The sequence below is a fragment of the Aspergillus steynii genome (genome assembly GCF_002849105.1).
Source record: "Aspergillus steynii IBT 23096 chromosome Unknown P170scaffold_4, whole genome shotgun sequence".
NCBI classification, from domain to species: Eukaryota; Fungi; Ascomycota; class Eurotiomycetes; order Eurotiales; family Aspergillaceae; genus Aspergillus; species Aspergillus steynii.
In genome coordinates, this window is record NW_020194401.1 from 242,472 (window position 1) to 259,508 (window position 17,037).

The window sequence follows — 17,037 nt, forward strand, 5'->3', positions numbered from 1 at the left end:
AGCCCATTCCACTCCGCTTGGCATCAAAACGAGCAGATATCATAGGCGTAGAAGCCCACAAGCAGACGGGGTAATCAAGGGAAAAGCAACGAGGTGATGGGGGCCCGTGGGAGATTACCTGCTGCATGAGCGATATAAAGCCCGCATTCTTTCCTGGAATTTCCTTGCGTTTTCATCGCAGATATCAACCTGAGCCGAAAGCCTCTCTGTACTTTACTGTCCACGCAAGGCCCCCACAGAAAGACAACATGAGATACTCCTTCCTTGCTCTTGTGGCCTTGGCCTCGTCTGTCCTGGCCCAGACAACTAGCCAAGACCCCGGCCCTTCTCCTACCGCTTCTGTCGGCTGTGAGCCTCACGGCGACCACTGGTATGTCAAGTCCTCCATGAACTCGTCTTGCAGTATGTCAGCATCTAGACTAACTCACATCTCTGACAGGCACTGTGACGGTCCTGCTACCGCCGGCGAGGCCACCGTGACTTCTGCTGCATCGGAGTCCGAGACCGAGACCCCTGCCGTGCCCAGCCCTACCGAGTCCGTGGGCTGCGAACCTCACGGCGACCACTGGCACTGTGACGGACCCGCGAGTGCCGAAGCCACGGCGACCTCGACTGCCACTCACTCTCACGACGAGGAGGAAGAATCTACCGCCACCCCGACGATTCCCAGCCCCACCGAGTCGGTCGGCTGTGAGCCTCACGGCGACCACTGGCACTGCGATGGGCCGGCCGAGACTGCGAGCGGTTCTGAGAGCGCCTCTGCAAGCGGATCTGCGACCTCAACTGGCGATGCTGCCGACGCTTCTTCCACCGATGCCGGCGAGGAAGGAGGTGCTGGAATGATTGGAACTCAGATGTCCGTGGTCGTTGCGTTGGCCCTGGGTGTGGCTGCTCTGCAGATTTAAGGGAGATATGAATATGGACGAGGTCTGCTGGTTGTCTTTTGTCTTGGCAAAATGTAAAATATCAGGGCAAGAGAGCATGTGGCATACAGAGTTGAGAAAAATAATGGCGTGTATAGCTTGAGTGGATCTGGAGGCAAATATTCGAGAAAACGCTGCAAGTGGATTTGTTGGATATTGAATGAAGGTGAATGGCGGACTAAAACTAGGGCTGACCTGATCTGATCCGTCCGGCATCCGAGTGGTGTGTCCGGTCAGCCCACTCGGATGGACCCTGCTTTAGGGGCCAACCAGCTCGTATATATTAGACACAAAAACAAAAACAATTCCGAAGAATAACAGGGAGTGCAAGCCAGACAGTGACTGCTTCATCATGGAGTCCTTGCTCAATTCTAGTTCCGTGCCTCCCGCGGCCACCTACACGCAGCTCTTCCAGGTCGCAAAGCAACAGCACAACATGTCCACCATGGAGAGCCTCTGGCAGGCCCACTACGCCTACTGGGACAACGACACCCTCGCGACAGGTATGCAGTGTAACCTCTACCTCTGCACTGTCCCAGCTAACGAATACCAGGAATCATGGCCTTCGTTGCCCACGAACTGATCTACTTCGGCCGCTGCCTTCCCTGGATCATCGCCGACGCCCTGCCCATCATCTTCCGCAAATACAAGATCCAAGACAAAAAGTCCCCCTCCGTGATGGACCAGTGGACATGCATCAAATACATCCTCGCCATCCACTTCATCATCGAACTCCCGCTGATCGTCCTCTTCCACCCCATGATGGAACTCTGCGGCCTCAAATACAACCTGCCCTTCCCTCAACTGCGCACCGTCGCCACCCAAATTGCCACCTTCTTCATCGTCGAAGACACATACCACTACTGGCTCCACCGCGCCATGCACTGGGGTCCCCTATACCGCTCCATCCACCGCATCCACCACCAATACGCCGCGCCCTTCGGCTTGACCGCTGAATACGCCAGTCCGTGGGAAACAATGCTGCTAGGATTTGGCACGATCGGACCCCCGTTGCTGATGGGATACATCACCGGCGAGGTGCACCTGATGACAGTGCTGGTGTGGATGACACTGCGGCAGATCCAGGCCATTGACGCGCACTCGGGGTATGACTTCCCCTGGAGCCTGCGTCGGATCGTGCCGTTTTGGGGTGGGGCGGATTGGCACGATGATCATCACCGGTACTTTGTGGGGAATTATGCGAGTTCTTTCAAGCACTGGGATGGTGAGTCTTCTTTCTTTTCTTGCGTGTGTGATGTTCCATGAAGCTGACGTTTTTATAGTCCTGATGGGAACCGTTGCAGGACCTCGAGGAAGGGCAAATAAGCGCAAGGCTCAGTGATTTTGGATACGGTTGATGGCTATTTCTTCGATTCTTATGAAGTGTACTTTTGTTTTAATTATTTTACCACCGCCCGACCAAGGGCCAGTATAATGTTTATTGAAAAAATGAATATGATTTGGAATATCAGGAATTGGATGGTGGGTATGACTTCCCCGGGTAAAACAGCAGACCGATTCAGTCCTCAGCTAATATTATGTGTGTGTTTCTTTCTTTCTTTCTCTCTCTCTCTTCTTTTTTTTGTTCCTTTTCCAAGAAGAACTGGGAATTTAGCATCCGACAGTGGTTGAGGGATTCTTTATTCTAGCCGTGGACGACTGCAAACAGAAGACGTCGGCCCTTTGCAGATGCTTCCAGGCAGTACTGATCGAGACAGCGTTTCTAGGTTTTTCGGTGATCGAAATAGAATCCGTGTTTATTTGAACCACAGCGAGTTGAACTAGGTGTGGCTCAATTTTCCTGCATAGCCACTAACTAGTTATATTCCAGATACTACTACAGCGCCAAGATCCCCCACCGGAATATTGAAGGAGAATTTACGGGGTAACTGCAGGCTGGTTTGCAGATCGGCGAGCGATCAGCCCGCGATCACATTCCATTCTGGCTCGAAGCTAGTATTAGGCAGAACCGGGTAAATCGAGATTTCTCTGGAAATTGAGCCTTGGGAAAAATAAGAAAGAGGTCATTGAGAAACAGGGCAAAAGAAAAAGAAATGAGGACTGCGAATACGAAGACGAGAGTACGAGAATACGAACATCCCTCGGGGGAAGAAAGATTATCTGGGGTTAACAGGAAATAGTACCAAATTTAAATTATTGTTATAGTTACGGATTACTACGCAGTGCTCATGCTATATTATGGCATTTCGCTTGCCCGGGGTCTCCTAGAGGAATATGACAAGGCAACAATGTAGCAACTCAAAATATCGAACAACTTTAGTCCTCGAGTAAGTTGTTTTAATGAGATCTGAATTCGTAATTTTAAAGCTTTTTTATCCTACAATCAGCTCAGATTCTTCAAATCTCGCTACGGTCTACAATTTCCATCGGACTGGTCCCATAAATTGATAAATGTCAGATTGCGTACTAACTAACCCTCCCTGGTTCCTCGATATTCACCGCAGCGAACGATTGAAACAACCAACTCTGTACACCTTACTGCTTCAGTGTCAACACACCAGGCCGGTACGGCAGGAGGTTATAGTCGGCGTTGGAGTTAGGATCACGTCCCTGATAGAGCAACTGCAAGTTACACGGATCAACGGTCATCGTCTGGTCAGGGTTACTGCGCACGAGATCTCCATGGCTAATGTCGTTCGTCCAAGTGGCGCCACTGTTGGCCTTTCCAGCGAAGGGCTGGCTTTCGGTGGCCGCCTGGGGTGTCCATGAACCATCGAGGCTGTCGGCCGTGAAGGAGCGGAAATAGCGACCATTGGCTCCAATCGCCTCGACTATCATAAGGTACTGCTTCTGACCCTGGACGGTATAGACCTGTACCGCCTCGAATAGGTTGTCGGTGGTGTCACTCATGATTATCTCTGAGTCTGTGCCGAAATCACCGGGGAAATCTGCGATGGTCATGCTGGCCCGGTAGATCTTGCCGTTATCTCCCGCGAAGAAGAGGTACATGTTGGTGTCGTCGCCGATGAGAGTCTGGTCAATAGGCCCAGTGCTGGAGTCGGTGATGGTTCCGGAAAAGAGCGGCTGCGCCGATGACCACCCATTGGCGTCGGTGGGGTCACTTGAAGTTCGGTAGGAAAAGGCAGTTGGACCCCATTGATACGCGAGAATCCAAGTGTCCTTGGGCTCAAAGTAGAAGAGTGTGGGCGCCACAGTGCCCTCAGTCATTGCGTTCTGAGTTGCCGAAGACATGTCAGACCAGTCCGAGAAGGGACTGAAGTTCATCGAGCCCCAGGTCGATCCGGTGTCGTGGAACGTCGCGTACACGAGATTCTTATCGTTGAACACAACGCTGGTAAAGTCCTTGAGGGAAGCCCATCCCGATTTGGGCTCTGCCAATACATCTGTTGACGTCCAACTATAGGTGGACGGAAGTTCGCATTGCGCCAAAATACTTGGCAGGGACGTGAGTAACAAAATTCCCACAGGCGCGAAGCTAGGGCTGGTATATTGAGGTCTCATTATGGCGTTCGTTTTCCTGGAATGGGGTAGGTGAGGAGGAAGAAAGAAAATGCAATAATGGGAAGTAGGAAACATTGATTGACAGCAGCAGGGTTAATAAACCATTATGGGACAGGGGTTAGCTAGGCCTGTGTTCCACCGGACAAGAGCACATCACTAGGGCCACGCGCGGATAAAGTCGAGCTGAAACACTAAGTGTCGCGCCGGAGTTTCCTGTTCCTCATCTATGACAGCGGTTTGTGGGGAATACTGTATGGAATAAAGCCATAGTGGAGAAGAACTGCCGATCTCTCAGCTGGAACTTTTCCTTATCTGTCACGGATGTTGCTTTCTGAATATAGCCGTCAACAGCTTTCGGCAGATTGCTATACCCGTGCAGATCTACTGAGCGACGCCAAAGTCTATTGTGTCCCATGGAACCTATAGTAAATCCACAAGCCTAAGATATAAATTATGAGACCTCGGTTGCCAAGATGAATTTCCGAGCACTAAAGGCAATCATCCATGAAAACAGGCAAAACAGAATTTCAGAATCTATCATTAGGCTTATTAGCGGTTTGATGTGACATGAAGCTCGCATAACATCGTGTAGAAAAACCTTCTCTGTGCATTTATAGTCACCACAGACTCCAAATCACCGTCTGAACACCAATAATCCACACCAATCTACCTACCCAACCACTTGTTCCAATCGTCGGAGCATCATTCGCTACCCACGTAAGAGTGTTATTGCCTTTCTCAACTTCCAGGGCATGGGTGGAATTGACACTATCAAACTGCCCGGAAAAGGTAACTGTAAAGTTCACCTTCAAGTCTTTGTCCATCCCAACATAGAGCTGGGTTGAATTCTCGTCGACCGAGCCTGAGAACTTGAGATTGATCGTCGTGTTCGTGACAGAACCTTCCATGACTGTCGTATCCGGCCAATGCATCTCCGTGTCCTCTCGAAGACAGGTGCCCTCGCGCAGACGGAACATCGCGTCGTATTGACTGATTGGATCACTTAGGTCCTGGATAGTGGTGGCGTTAAACTGAACTGCATCAGATATGGCCGAGTCCGCAGACACATCGAGGGTCATAATATCCCAAGCACTAGTCCGAGACACTGAACCCGTGGTAGTGGTAATGCGGAAGAGATCCGGCTCCGAGGCGCACATATCTCCCTCCCACCTGATTTTTGGATAGGAAGTGTGAATCTCGCTCACAGCCGCATTAGATTGCCATGCCTTGAACCCAATAGCAAATGGGTTCTGCGCTCCCTTTGGATAAGGCGGTAGTGGACCGATCCATGCATACCCGAGCAATCGCAGCTCTTTTAATTTCTGACACTCGGGTCCAGTCGTCATGTTGTAGGACAGATGTGCTTCTCCTCGGAAGTATGAGCCATCGTATATTGTTGGATTGGGGACGGCTCTTGCACCGCTTTGGGAGGTCCAATTGCTGGAAATGCTGGGGACTAAGTCATTTATTCCAAGACCGCTGCTTGGGGTTTCTGATCCACAACCAGATGAGCTGGAACTATCGTCGCCTCCACTGCTTCCTCCTTCGTCGCTAGAACTGCTACCGTCGCTGTCGCTGTCGCCGTCGCCATCATGATCACCCCCACCTCTCCTAGCAAGTGTACCCGTGTTGACGATGGCTAGCAGAAGCAAGAGCCGCGCGAGGAAGGCCAGGGGAACCATGGAGGAGTCCCTAGTCTTTGAAGAAGGGTGACTGTGCGACCTGACACTGCAGAAGAAATAGATAGAGAGAAAAAGAAAAAAGGAAAGAAAAAGGTTCGTTTGTCCCACGGCAGTGGGCGCGAGGGTTGAATTAGGACCGCCAAGGGTCCATCCTCGTATTGCTCGGGTCAGGCCGTGAAAAATATTATCTACCATTGGCGGCTGCCGCTGATGAGATCCCAAAAAGGCATCAAATCAACACTAATCTCGTCCCTTCCCTTGGCATGTCCTACTATGTACTAGCGCTGGGGCAAGGAACCAATATATGGGCGATCCTGTGTGGCCTTGATCAGCAATTTGTTTAAGGGTAAGGATATGGCGTTATAAGTAGAAACACTGCCCCAAATCAATCCTTGAGTAGCGAACAGAACAAGCTTGAAATGTGACAGGATTATTCTGGTGATATTAATAGCGAAGATCCCCTCCTGGTTAACGTGCAGAGAGGGCTCCTCATCCGATTCTTTGAAAGCTACTCGTTTTGGGTACCATTAACCCCCACAGAAGGATAGGGTTTAAAGTTTCTTAGGTTAGAGGGGCATTTTGGATCTTCTCTGCATATATCACTGGCTCCCGAAATGGTAGTTAGACAAAGCGGACAAACAACCAGCTGCCTGATACAATGATGCTTGTGGAAAATCCCGATAGGGAAACTTAAACCCCACATTAGAAGGCAAATAGTCTGGATAAAGCATCGAGCTAAAAAGCAAGTTAATCTTAGAAACCAGCTGACCTGGTCAGACGCAACAAATGTGTTAAATTGGCTTCTTGGTCGACGTGGGGCATTTTTCATAACACCAATGAATATAGAATGCCACCGGCAGAGGTACTTTGTTCCTGGGTTTTGAATCTAGCATTGTGCTCTTTGAGCGTATCTTGCTGGATGCACAAAGACTGGATTCTACCAGACCCATGGTAACACCAAAAGCTTGTCTACCGTGGTTTCCCGGAAATAACTTGGTTAATTCCGAGCTAACAGTCGATGTTTAAACCTATAAATACATGTCAATGCCTCAGGCTCCGGAGAGTGTTGTAACATCCACTGCCTGAGCAGCCTTTGTCGCCTCCAAACCCTCTCAATTAAGCAGACACCCGGGATCGAGCATCTCCTTGAAAACACCAGTCCAATAACTGAATGAAGCAAGAGTTGATATCTTAGCAAAGATGGCGGCTGAACCGGACCTTGAAGCACTCACAGTATCGTTCGAGAAAGCAACTATCCAGGAGAACTCGGCTGTCTTCGTCGATACAAAGAAAGATGTAGCCGATCTTGTTGGGGTGTTGGAAAAGCTGCCTGTAAGTCCTCCGTCCTTGTACGTTGATCTTGAAGGGGCCAACCTTTCACGGCATGGGAGCGTCTCAGTAATACAGATGTTTGTTTTGCCTCTCAACAAGACATATGTGATTGATGTGCACAAGCTCAAGCAAAAAGCCTTTACTCAGGCATCGTTGACAGGTTGCACACTAAAAGAGATTCTCGAATCATCCTCCATCCCTAAAGTATTTTTCGATGTTCGCAGTGACTCCGACGCGCTCTATGGCCATTTCGGAATCAAGCTTGCGGGTATTCAAGACCTCCAATTGATGGAACTTGCCACGCGCAGCTTCTCGAAAAAGCTAGTACATGGTCTAGCAAAGTGCATCGAGAGAGATGTCCCAATGACCGACTCAGAAAAGAATAGCTGGAAGGTCGGGAAGGAGAAGGGCAGGAAGCTCTTTTCGCCGGCTCAAGGAGGGAGCTTTGAAGTGTGGAACGATCGTCCACTCTCTGGTGAAATCATGCAGTACTGCGTTCAGGATGTACAGTTCTTGGCCCGGTTGTGGTTGGAGTACAGCCGGAGGTTGACGTCGCTTTGGGCTCCCAAAGTGGAGGCAGAGGTCAGACAGAGAATTGTTGATTCGCAGTCGACAGACTTTATCGAGAAGGGAATGTGCAGGACATTAGGACCAGCTGGTTGGGCATGAGACATGTCTGCACTCTTCAGTGATAAGAGGATTATCCCCTCGGTAAAAAAGGGATATGACAATTAGCCATAATGTTACCTAATAGATTTAGTCTAATTCCAAACAACGGAATTCCTTGTAGTTTTTGAGTAGAAACATATTTCCTACGTTTAAGCAAAGTTACACCCATGGTTGCGAGATTTTAAACTCACTCATGCTACGTGATAATGGTTTAAACATGTCACTTTTCTATCAACATTTAGTTCAAGTGAAGAAGTTGTATGATTATCTGTATAATTTCAATTAATATACTTGATCAACCAGGTCCATTGCATATCATCAAAATATTCTTTGCTCCTGATGGAAGAAATTATTTCCATATACTTAGAACACGCACGGTTGAGGTCGAGGAATAAGTTTGTGGAGGGCGTTATGGGAGATAATCCATAATGCAAGCCAAATGCGACAACACCAGGTCTGATTTGAATGAGAAAACAACTTCGATAAACTGAATTCAATTGAACAAGAGCAAAAAACAAGAAAAACATACAACAGCCGGGATTCGCTGGTGGTCACCCACCCAACTACTAACCGGCCGGCGTGAGGCTTAAGTACGGCTGAGCGGACGGGAAGCCCTGTTCTCCTCACCCTGTGGTCGTATGTACTGATTGTGTCTTTTCTTTGCATTATATAGGCAGATACTTCGAAATACAATTCAAATTTCTTAGAACATAGAGCAGCAAAGCTAAGCAGAAGAGATATGGAATCTAGATCCGAAAGTGCTTTCGGCGGATCTATGGTAAAAAAATGTTCTGTTGTATTTGCTGAATCTCCCAAGTCATCTTCCTATGAGAGTCAATAATAACGCCTCTACTACTCTGCTAGTGATATTCCAACTTGTAATATGCGCAAATGCCCAGATCGGCAAACCAAAAGTAAAAGAACCACAGCTTCCCGGGCCGACGGCACACTGCGCACTGCGCATTGCGATTTGCTCAGGCGGAGTGCTTGCTTCCATAATTAGCACACAATAGAAACAAGTAACGTCACAGAGCTCATTTGCGGAATGTTTGAATACCATACATATCCCACCGTATGGCTGGGGCCAAGCCAACTAACAAGAGATTCAATATCCCAACGGTGCTAACGCTCTCCCGTCATGCGGCACCTATGCGAGTCTTCGCAAGGGCTTCTCCCACATGATAGCTAACGCGAATAGCTGTGCTGCGGCAAATACAAGGACCATGAGCAACTGCTTCCGGTAACCATCTGCGAAAGCGGCTTGAACGAGCTGCTGCTGCGAGGTCGACAGGGTCCGGGAATAGAATATATCCTGCAGTACGTGCTGAATCATGGTGGAAGGCATCTCGCTTGACAGCTGGCTTCTCAGCGTGTTGTTCAGAAGGTTTGCGGAAATTGCAACCCCTAGCGCACCGCCGAGAATTCTGAGTTGGATAACAGCACCCAGGGCGACGGCTTTACGTGAATCAGGAAGAATTAACCCACATCCTATGAGTCGAACAGGACAAAAGGAGGGACTTACAGAGATCTTTCCTGTCAACGACAAACGGCATGATGTTAAGGGTCGTGGTCAAACTCAGACCAATTCCCACGCCAGCTAGAATCTGGTAGCCATAAATCCTGGCGGGAAGAGAACTGCTTGGATAAACAGAATACAGCAGGCCAACACCTAGAACTTGTAAGGCAGCACCGATTGCAAAGACCGCAATAGGCGGAAGTCGGCCCCGTGCCGTCAATCCGCTTGCCGAAGCCGAAGCCATGGCGATGCTGAGGGTAAATGGTAGGATATGAATTCCTGCGTCGAGGCCTGAATCATTATTCAGATTCTGAAACCGCCCTGGAAGCCCTAGGACCAGTGTCATGTAAGGAACTCCTGATAGTAACGAAATGAGGCAGGCCCCTAGGAGAAAGCGATGTTTCACAAACCTCCAAGGAAACACGGGTTCCGTACTGTTCCTGCTGCGATGCAAATACCATTCCCACAGCATAAACCCGATCAGAAGCATGATGGCAAAAATAAGTAAGACGATGACCAGCGCTGAGTCCCACGAAAATGAGATACCCGCTTGTTCAATAGCCACGATCAAAAGCACAGACGCTGCCAGGAGCAGGATGAACCCCGGATAGTCTACTTTGCGGCGGATATGGGACTTTCTTGGGGATACCCATAGGGAGGACGGGTTCGAAACATCCGGAAAGGCGCCTGGCATGGCGACATATACGAAAAACAGCCCCACGGCACCAACGGGGAGATTTATGTAGAATATCCACCGCCACGACGCACCATCGGTGATCACGCCACCAAGCAACGGCCCTAGTAAGAAGCTGAGAGCAATTGAGATAGAGACGATGGAGCTAAATGCGGCGTATCGATCCGGGGGCACCATTTCGGCCGTTACGATGGGAACCATGCTGAAGACACCCGCACCCCCGATGCCTTGAAATGCTCGGAGAATAATTCTAAAAGACCTCATCAGTAATCTCATCTATATGCTCGACTCAAGGCCAACGAACAACTGCAAGGTGCTCCGGGCGCCGCCACAGCCACCGGAGAAAGCCAGGAAGAAAACGACAGCCGCAACGAGGACGACTTTCCGCCCAACCAGGTCGCTTACTTTAGCCCATATAATGAGGAAGCCTTAAATCTGTCAGACCAATCATTCTCACTGCTCCCTTGGCATACTTGGCATGGTTATGGAGACTTACTAAAGTAGCAGGTCAGGAAGCTGGATACCACCCAGCTGCTTTCGTCAAATGACCGTAAGTCCTCTGCAATAGCGGTCAGAGATGTGGTAACAATAATAGCATCAAGAGCCGACAAGAAGCAACACAAGTTTAGACTTAACGAAATCAGCCAATGTCGCGAGGGAAGCCTGAGAATCATTGAACATACCCAGTCGTGAGAAGCTTTAGCCGCCAGCCGGACAGAGTGACACGTCTGGTATCATGAGTGGATGTGTCTCCCATGGCTTGCAGCTCAACTGTGCTACTGGCCTCTGGCTCCTTGGGAGTCTGTTCTGAGGAAATCATTATCTTCGACGTGGTGGGCGGTGCTTGTTGTTGTTCGAGATCGGGGACCACCTGTTTTTCTTCGTTGCCAAAGCCTTTTATGGAATGTTTTCTTAGTGTCGCTACTAATTGTGTGTATATTCGCTGTAGAAGACAAGCCAGCTTACAGAAGAGGGGGGAGGGGGACTGCAAACCGCAAACATCGGGCGGCACACAGCAAACAAAGAGCTACGGGGACTGTTTTCACAGTTGCCAATCATTTCATGTTGGGTTACACGGTAAAATGACTGTCTCCCCCCAGCAGCCATGATCCCAGTTTACTCCGCAGCCATTGAAACAGTGTTTTTCGCCACTGGTCTGGATTAAAATAGAACTATCGAGTCAATACCGTATGGTAAAAATGGCCGATGGTCAATGTTACCAAAAATCAGTGGAAAATAGGGGCTTCATATTGGGTCTTCGAAGATCCCTAAAAAACAAGTCCAGAAGTAGGCAGAATTTCCAATGACTGCACCACGCCATACAGAGAAAAATTATGAAGACCTGCGGACTTCGACCAGGATTCCGGGGGAGTCGTGAGCAGGAGCACCCATAATGTAGTCATGGTTGTAATCGATATCCCTCACTTGACTTACGGCAGAGACATCAAACGTAAACTGCCGGAACACGGCGGCGAGGATCATAACGAGTTCAGCCCGGGCGAGGCTCATCCCGAGGCACATCCGTGAGCCGCGACCGAAAGCGACCAAGTATTTCTCCAGGTTCTTTCGTCCGGTGATCCAACGTTCGGGGTCGAAGAGTTGGGGATGGGCGAATGTTGTCTCATCCCGCATAAGCAGGTACGGCGTCATACCGACAGTCGTGTTAGCAGGAATAATATATCCATGGCATTGCAAACGTCGATCCGGGAGTTGGATTGAGGCGCGATGTGTGACGGGGCCATAAAGCCTGAGCCCTTCATCTATGATGGCAGCCAGGTAGGGCAGGCGTTCTAATGCGACCAGAGACAAGGGCTGGGACGGGTCGGGAATCGCCGCGCAGAGCTCATCATGCAGCTTTCGACGGATCAACTCGTTTGCGGCTACGTGATAAGCCGTCGCCCGTAGGGTTGCTGCTCTAGAGTCGCTGTCAGTTTCTTCCACCGCAAACAAGGCCTCGTGGAGTAGAACTTTGTCTTACGTAGTGACTGAGCCCGCCGTCATCAAGCTGAAGGCTTCGTCGCGCAGCCGATCCTTTTTCAATTCGCTCGCTGGCAGCTTGCTATCAAGCAGTTCATGGAACACGGTCCGATGATCGGTGTGCTGGTACGCGGTATCCTGCCCGCTGCGGATTGCTTCCACTTGTCGCGACAGCTCCTACTTCACAGTGAACATAGCTCGTACCAACTGGGAGATGCTTATGGCTTTGAGCACATACCAGACGAAAGTCCAATATGTCAGTCATGGCTGGACTTAGTATTTTGTTCAGACGGTCCTGTCGGACTGTTAGTCTTGTGTGCCCTGAAAGCAACGGATGTTTACGCCTGCCTACAGGAAGCCAGTATGTAAGGCGTATTAACCAAGGGATGTGGAGGTTCTAGGATATCAGTCAGTACATCCGCTGCCCAAGTAGATAAATTCATGGCACTTAACCAGTAGGCTGATTATCAGAAAGCTGTCCACGTCATCAAAAGTCTTACGTCCGAAGTCAGGCTGCCGGGTGTAAACCGGGTCCCTAGCAAAGACGTAATCATTGATAATATCCAGTGTCACCGCCCCAAACATGTATTTCATGTTCAATACTCCTCCATTGTCACATGCCTCGCGCAGACGCTCACAGAGGATCTCGACGGGACGGCGGATAGCTGGTGTGAGATCAAGGACGGACTTTCTGGAGAAAAAAGGACTGACTGCACTGCGGCGGGTCTTGTGTAGCGTATGTGACTGGGTACTGATGGTCTGGGTAACCGTTGTTAGCTCCTAACTCTTTTCCACATCCACAATTTTATTCCTTACCGCTGAGTAGGGGCCAAAAACCCCGGCAACGTGAGGTGGCTTATCAGTCCGCCCGTTAGCCTGGTTGTAGATTTGGTCGAAATAATCGGGGTCATGGACGTGGACTTCGTCGGGACTAATGCGAATGACAGGGCCTGGAAGATTATGAGTTTTCTGGAATGTCCCTCTTTGCCCACATTCTTGACGAACCATATCTTTGATGCAGGTCCCTCAGGTGAAAAGTAAACCGTCCGCTTAAGCCCAGGTCGTAGTACCACTCGAACAGGTACGTTGTTTTAGCCAGAGGAGGACCAGGGATGTGGGCGAGGGGGTGGAAATAGAGCCTATACACCACGACAGAAGCGGCGTAAAGCAAAGTCAGGTGCAGCCCATATGGGGCGAGAGCGACGACGGTCTCCAGCATGATTTAGTGAGACGTGCCAGGTTGCTGGTGGGGGGGAGGGAAAGGAAGGAAGATGCCTGCTTTTATTTGTTTGCTCCGACGGATGTACCAACCGGGCACGTGGTGTCGCCGAGATACAAGGCTGAAAGCAACTTTGCAATGCTATCCCTGGATGGAATTATGAAGCTGACCACCCTCCATGCCCCATGTTAAAATGAAGGCTGATCTCAGGGGTGCCGGAATTTGGATAAATACCATGACAGCCCCCAGGCCAACGGGCAACGACCATTTAGTAGAGCTGTTTCTGTTTCTACTCTTCCTCGCCAATTATCCTCTGAACTATGCCATCGTCTACAGATTTCAATCGCACTGGACGCGTTACGGTAGCGCTGACGATCTTCTCCGTCGTCCTGACTACTATTTGCGTGGTGTTGCGCTTTGCTGCGCGGCGAATCAAGCATGCACAACTAGGCCTAGATGACTGGTTTGCTTTCATGGCCGAGGTCACATTTTGGGCCTTCTGCGCTGATATTCTGGTTGGTGTCTATACTTTGGGGGCGGGCCAGGTTTATCCAGATCCAGCAGAGGCCCGCCGGAAATATGTGCAATACTTGCAGTCCCAGTATGCCCTGGTTCCACCGTACATCTTGAGCGTCACGCTCATGAAACTGTCCATCCTTTGTCTCTATCGCCGCATATTTGCTGTTCCCACCTTCTGCAAGAAGATCAACTTCGCTATGGCGATTTGCCTGCTTTGGTTCGTGGCTTCTCTAACGGCCTCGCTGCTTAATTGTTGCCCAATCCAATACTTCTGGGACAAGACTGTTGTGGGGTCGTGCATCAACTTTCCCGTCTTTTTTCTGGCTACCCAATTGGCCGACTCCATCATCGACCTTGCTGTCATCGGCCTTCCCATACCCACGATCCTCCGGCTGCAGTTGAGTATGCGCAAACGACTAGCCCTGGTGGCACTTTTCTTGCTTAGTGCCTTGTGAGTGGTGTGGCTTGCTGGTATGCGGTAAAAGATATTGTGACTAATGGAGTTCAGGGTGCTCGTTACTGGTCCGTTGCGGATGGTTTACATGTATAATCCAGGTATATCTTGTTCGACCTATTTGCCTCCCGTGAGTCCCCTTCAGTTACTTGTAGCGACCATCAGCAGATCATGTTAAATCAGTTCATTCTATTTCATTACTAGTACAACTAGGCTGCGCATACTCTTCTTTTCCCCCTTTTTCTCTCCTATTTCCCCCTCCCCTCCCCTTCCATCACTCATCATCTGGTCCATTGAACTAGTGTTCCCTGATCCTTTTCTCATCTTCAAGGGCTAGCTCAGTATGGATTATAACGATCCCAACCACCTTCTCGCGGCGGCAAAGAAGCTTCGAGCCGAGTTTCTACAACAAGTTCGGACAACTTCGGTCTCTGATGCGCAGGCAGCAACACTCCGAGATGACCCTGTAAAAGGTCCTCTGTGGGTTGCAAAGTTTACCGTCCCAAAGCCGACTGAGGACACCTCTCGCGAGCTACTCCTTAGCCTCGTGGACGACTTGAACGATCGGAATATTTTCTATGACCGTCCAGACTCTCAGCCCCTCCAATTTGAATGGGTTGGATATCGCCATAATGTTGAGAAGAACACGCCTGAGCCTTCAATCTCTGAGAGCGAGAAATTCCAGCGACTGGTTGCGGAAACAAAACAGCCTACTGTCATTTTCTATATCTACGGGGGAACGTTTGTTTTGAACACCCCGTCCTGCTATCGTCGGACTACAGGCTTCCTGGCTCAAGAGACGGGTTCGAAGGTCTTGATGGTCCATCAGCGGCTGGCACCACAAAGCCCCTTCCCGTCAGCCTTGCTTGATGTATTTCAGGCCTATCTAGCACTCCTTGCTCCTCCCCCGGGTGCCCTTCACAAGGCGGTTTCGCCCTCTTCGATCGTCATTGCTGGGGATAGCTCGGGCACATGCCTTGCGTTCGGCCTCTTGCAGGTGCTGCTCAGGCTCCAGCGATCGAAAAAGACGATCGTTTTTCACGGGCAGACGATCGATCCAACCGTCCCCGCTGGTCTGGCACTGGTCAGTCCAATAGCCGACCAAACGGGCTGTCTCCCTTCTTATGAGCGGAATGTCAAGACAGATATCCATCCGGTCCCGATGGAAAATCTCCACTATCTTCAGCCCGACTTTCCCACGTGCGCACTTTGGCCCACTCGGCCTCCCCGCTCAAACCTTTACTGTGACGGCGCTCTGCTAGCTCACCCTCTGGTGAGCCCAGTTGCTTCCGAAGACTGGACGGGCTCATGCCCCATCTGGATGGCTTCTGGCGAAGAGCAAGCCACTGACCCCGCGCGGCTGATTGCGCAGGTGGCGAACTCCCAGGGAGTCTCAGTCACCTACGATGAGTACGAGAAAATGCCACACACCTTTTTCTTCTTCTATCGTCAGGCGCCGCAGACAGCGAAAATTATGGCCGACTGGGCACAGGCAATTCTCGGATTCTGTGTCGGCGAACGGCCCACCTCCTGTGTTCGTTATATTCGAGCGAAGGGGCTAGTTGCCGAGCCACAGGATATGAACCAATTAGTGCCTTTTACCGTGGCTGAGGTGCGTGAGCTCATGTGGGAGAAAAATCGCAAAATGAAGGTCCCGCCCTTTCACCGTGATCCTCGGTCAATGATTTAGAGGAAGCCGAACCGTGCTTACAGTTTCGGTTTACAATGTCTGGATCATGCGTTATTCACGGATCCCTTTTCGGACTTTTCCTACATGACGTTAAACATTCCTCTTTCTTCATCAAGCGGAAGGTTTGCTTTGCTTGAATCCTCAGGTGTTACTAGACCGAATGCCGAATGATCGTAGTAACTTTGAGAAGTCAGCCATAACTTGCAATGCCGCCCCTCATCCGGGCTTCCTAAGACAAATTACTACCAATAACAAATTTCCAGACGAATAAACCTAGATCTGGACAGGAAGATGGGTATACTGTATATTATCAGGGGTCTATTAGTGGTGGAGGCAGACCTCAGCTATACGTGGATCAGGTGAGGGCTAACTGTGTACCTATGGACTAGCTTTTCATCCAGATAGCCCAGGACCCTCTGAGCTCCAACACTTTAAGAACTGCCAATCATCGTAAAGGGAACCAGGGTTTCTCCTCAGTGGCGCGAGGCTGGCTTCTGCCTGTCCAACCCCTCACCTACACTTTTTAGCTTCATCCTCTAGCCTACATTCTTGGCGTTGTCTCACGCCACTATGCGGTCATTGAAGCAACTATCACAGCAATCAGACTGTATGCTAATTACCGCTCTGGGCTCTGGTCATTTTGTGAATGGTAAGATAAGCAGGTAAAAAGCCATCGTCGAGTTCATGATATGTTTGCTCTGTGTTGCGGTTAGTGTAGAACAGTCATTCCCACTAATTCTGGTGTTAGCTATCGCCTGTCCATTACACTGTATAGAAAAGACCACCGTAATACACAGCAAACCATGGATTCAACGTGAAACTGGGAGGCTACATGCATTTCAAAACAGACTGGGCACCCAACAGACCAATGTGCGTTTG

The 17,037-nt window shown here is 50.0% G+C and overlaps 9 protein-coding genes across 9 annotated transcripts; 5 read left to right on the top strand and 4 right to left on the bottom strand.

Moving 5' to 3' along the window:
* Positions 1-272: 272 nt before the first annotated feature.
* Positions 273-905, top strand: P170DRAFT_339460 (uncharacterized protein; the record flags this gene model as incomplete). Its single annotated transcript, XM_024843388.1, has 2 exons — positions 273-370; positions 440-905. Coding segments are annotated over 2 exons (564 nt in total), but the record flags the coding sequence as incomplete, so codon positions are not given.
* Positions 906-1,275: 370 nt separating this feature from the next.
* P170DRAFT_425715 (sterol desaturase family protein) lies at positions 1,276-2,265 on the top strand (the record flags this gene model as incomplete). The annotated part of the gene is made up of 3 exons (XM_024847663.1): positions 1,276-1,426; positions 1,477-2,148; positions 2,207-2,265. The coding sequence occupies 3 exons, from the start codon at positions 1,276-1,278 to the stop codon at positions 2,263-2,265; spliced, it is 882 nt and encodes a 293-aa protein (XP_024703985.1).
* A 1,154-nt stretch (positions 2,266-3,419) lies between these two features.
* P170DRAFT_356702 (arabinoxylan arabinofuranohydrolase) lies at positions 3,420-4,406 on the bottom strand (the record flags this gene model as incomplete). Its single annotated transcript, XM_024844169.1, has 1 exon — positions 3,420-4,406. The coding sequence occupies one exon, from the start codon at positions 4,404-4,406 to the stop codon at positions 3,420-3,422; it is 987 nt and encodes a 328-aa protein (XP_024703986.1).
* Positions 4,407-4,884: 478 nt separating this feature from the next.
* On the bottom strand, positions 4,885-6,189 carry P170DRAFT_436463 (uncharacterized protein). Its single transcript, XM_024849161.1, has one exon. It carries the CDS (start codon positions 6,086-6,088, stop codon positions 5,024-5,026), a length of 1,065 nt encoding a protein of 354 aa, XP_024703987.1. The 5' UTR covers positions 6,089-6,189; the 3' UTR covers positions 4,885-5,023.
* A 1,099-nt stretch (positions 6,190-7,288) lies between these two features.
* On the top strand, positions 7,289-8,089 carry P170DRAFT_356750 (uncharacterized protein; the record flags this gene model as incomplete). Its single annotated transcript, XM_024844174.1, has 1 exon — positions 7,289-8,089. The coding sequence occupies one exon, from the start codon at positions 7,289-7,291 to the stop codon at positions 8,087-8,089; it is 801 nt and encodes a 266-aa protein (XP_024703988.1).
* Positions 8,090-9,236: 1,147 nt separating this feature from the next.
* On the bottom strand, positions 9,237-11,152 carry P170DRAFT_509436 (MFS general substrate transporter; the record flags this gene model as incomplete). The annotated part of the gene is made up of 5 exons (XM_024854672.1): positions 10,983-11,152; positions 10,796-10,929; positions 10,604-10,727; positions 9,612-10,549; positions 9,237-9,544 (listed from the first exon to the last, which is right to left on the bottom strand). Exons 1-5 carry the CDS (start codon positions 11,117-11,119, stop codon positions 9,237-9,239), a joined length of 1,641 nt encoding a protein of 546 aa, XP_024703989.1. The 5' UTR covers positions 11,120-11,152.
* Positions 11,153-11,578: 426 nt separating this feature from the next.
* Positions 11,579-13,495, bottom strand: P170DRAFT_382982 (cytochrome P450; the record flags this gene model as incomplete). Its single annotated transcript, XM_024845625.1, has 7 exons — positions 11,579-12,214; positions 12,278-12,453; positions 12,515-12,571; positions 12,629-12,673; positions 12,730-13,035; positions 13,093-13,226; positions 13,282-13,495. 7 exons carry the CDS (start codon positions 13,493-13,495, stop codon positions 11,632-11,634), a joined length of 1,515 nt encoding a protein of 504 aa, XP_024703990.1. The 3' UTR covers positions 11,579-11,631.
* A 320-nt stretch (positions 13,496-13,815) lies between these two features.
* Positions 13,816-14,469, top strand: P170DRAFT_358216 (uncharacterized protein; the record flags this gene model as incomplete). The annotated part of the gene is made up of 1 exon (XM_024844270.1): positions 13,816-14,469. The coding sequence occupies one exon, from the start codon at positions 13,816-13,818 to the stop codon at positions 14,467-14,469; it is 654 nt and encodes a 217-aa protein (XP_024703991.1).
* A 342-nt stretch (positions 14,470-14,811) lies between these two features.
* P170DRAFT_358938 (alpha/beta-hydrolase) lies at positions 14,812-16,158 on the top strand (the record flags this gene model as incomplete). The annotated part of the gene is made up of 1 exon (XM_024844323.1): positions 14,812-16,158. One exon carries the CDS (start codon positions 14,812-14,814, stop codon positions 16,156-16,158), a length of 1,347 nt encoding a protein of 448 aa, XP_024703992.1.
* Positions 16,159-17,037: the final 879 nt, after the last annotated feature.

Coding starts and splice junctions, on each gene's coding strand:
- P170DRAFT_436463 (XM_024849161.1), bottom strand. CDS start 6,088: ATGGTTCCCCTGGCCTTCCTCGCGCGGCTCTTGCTTCTGCTAGCCATC.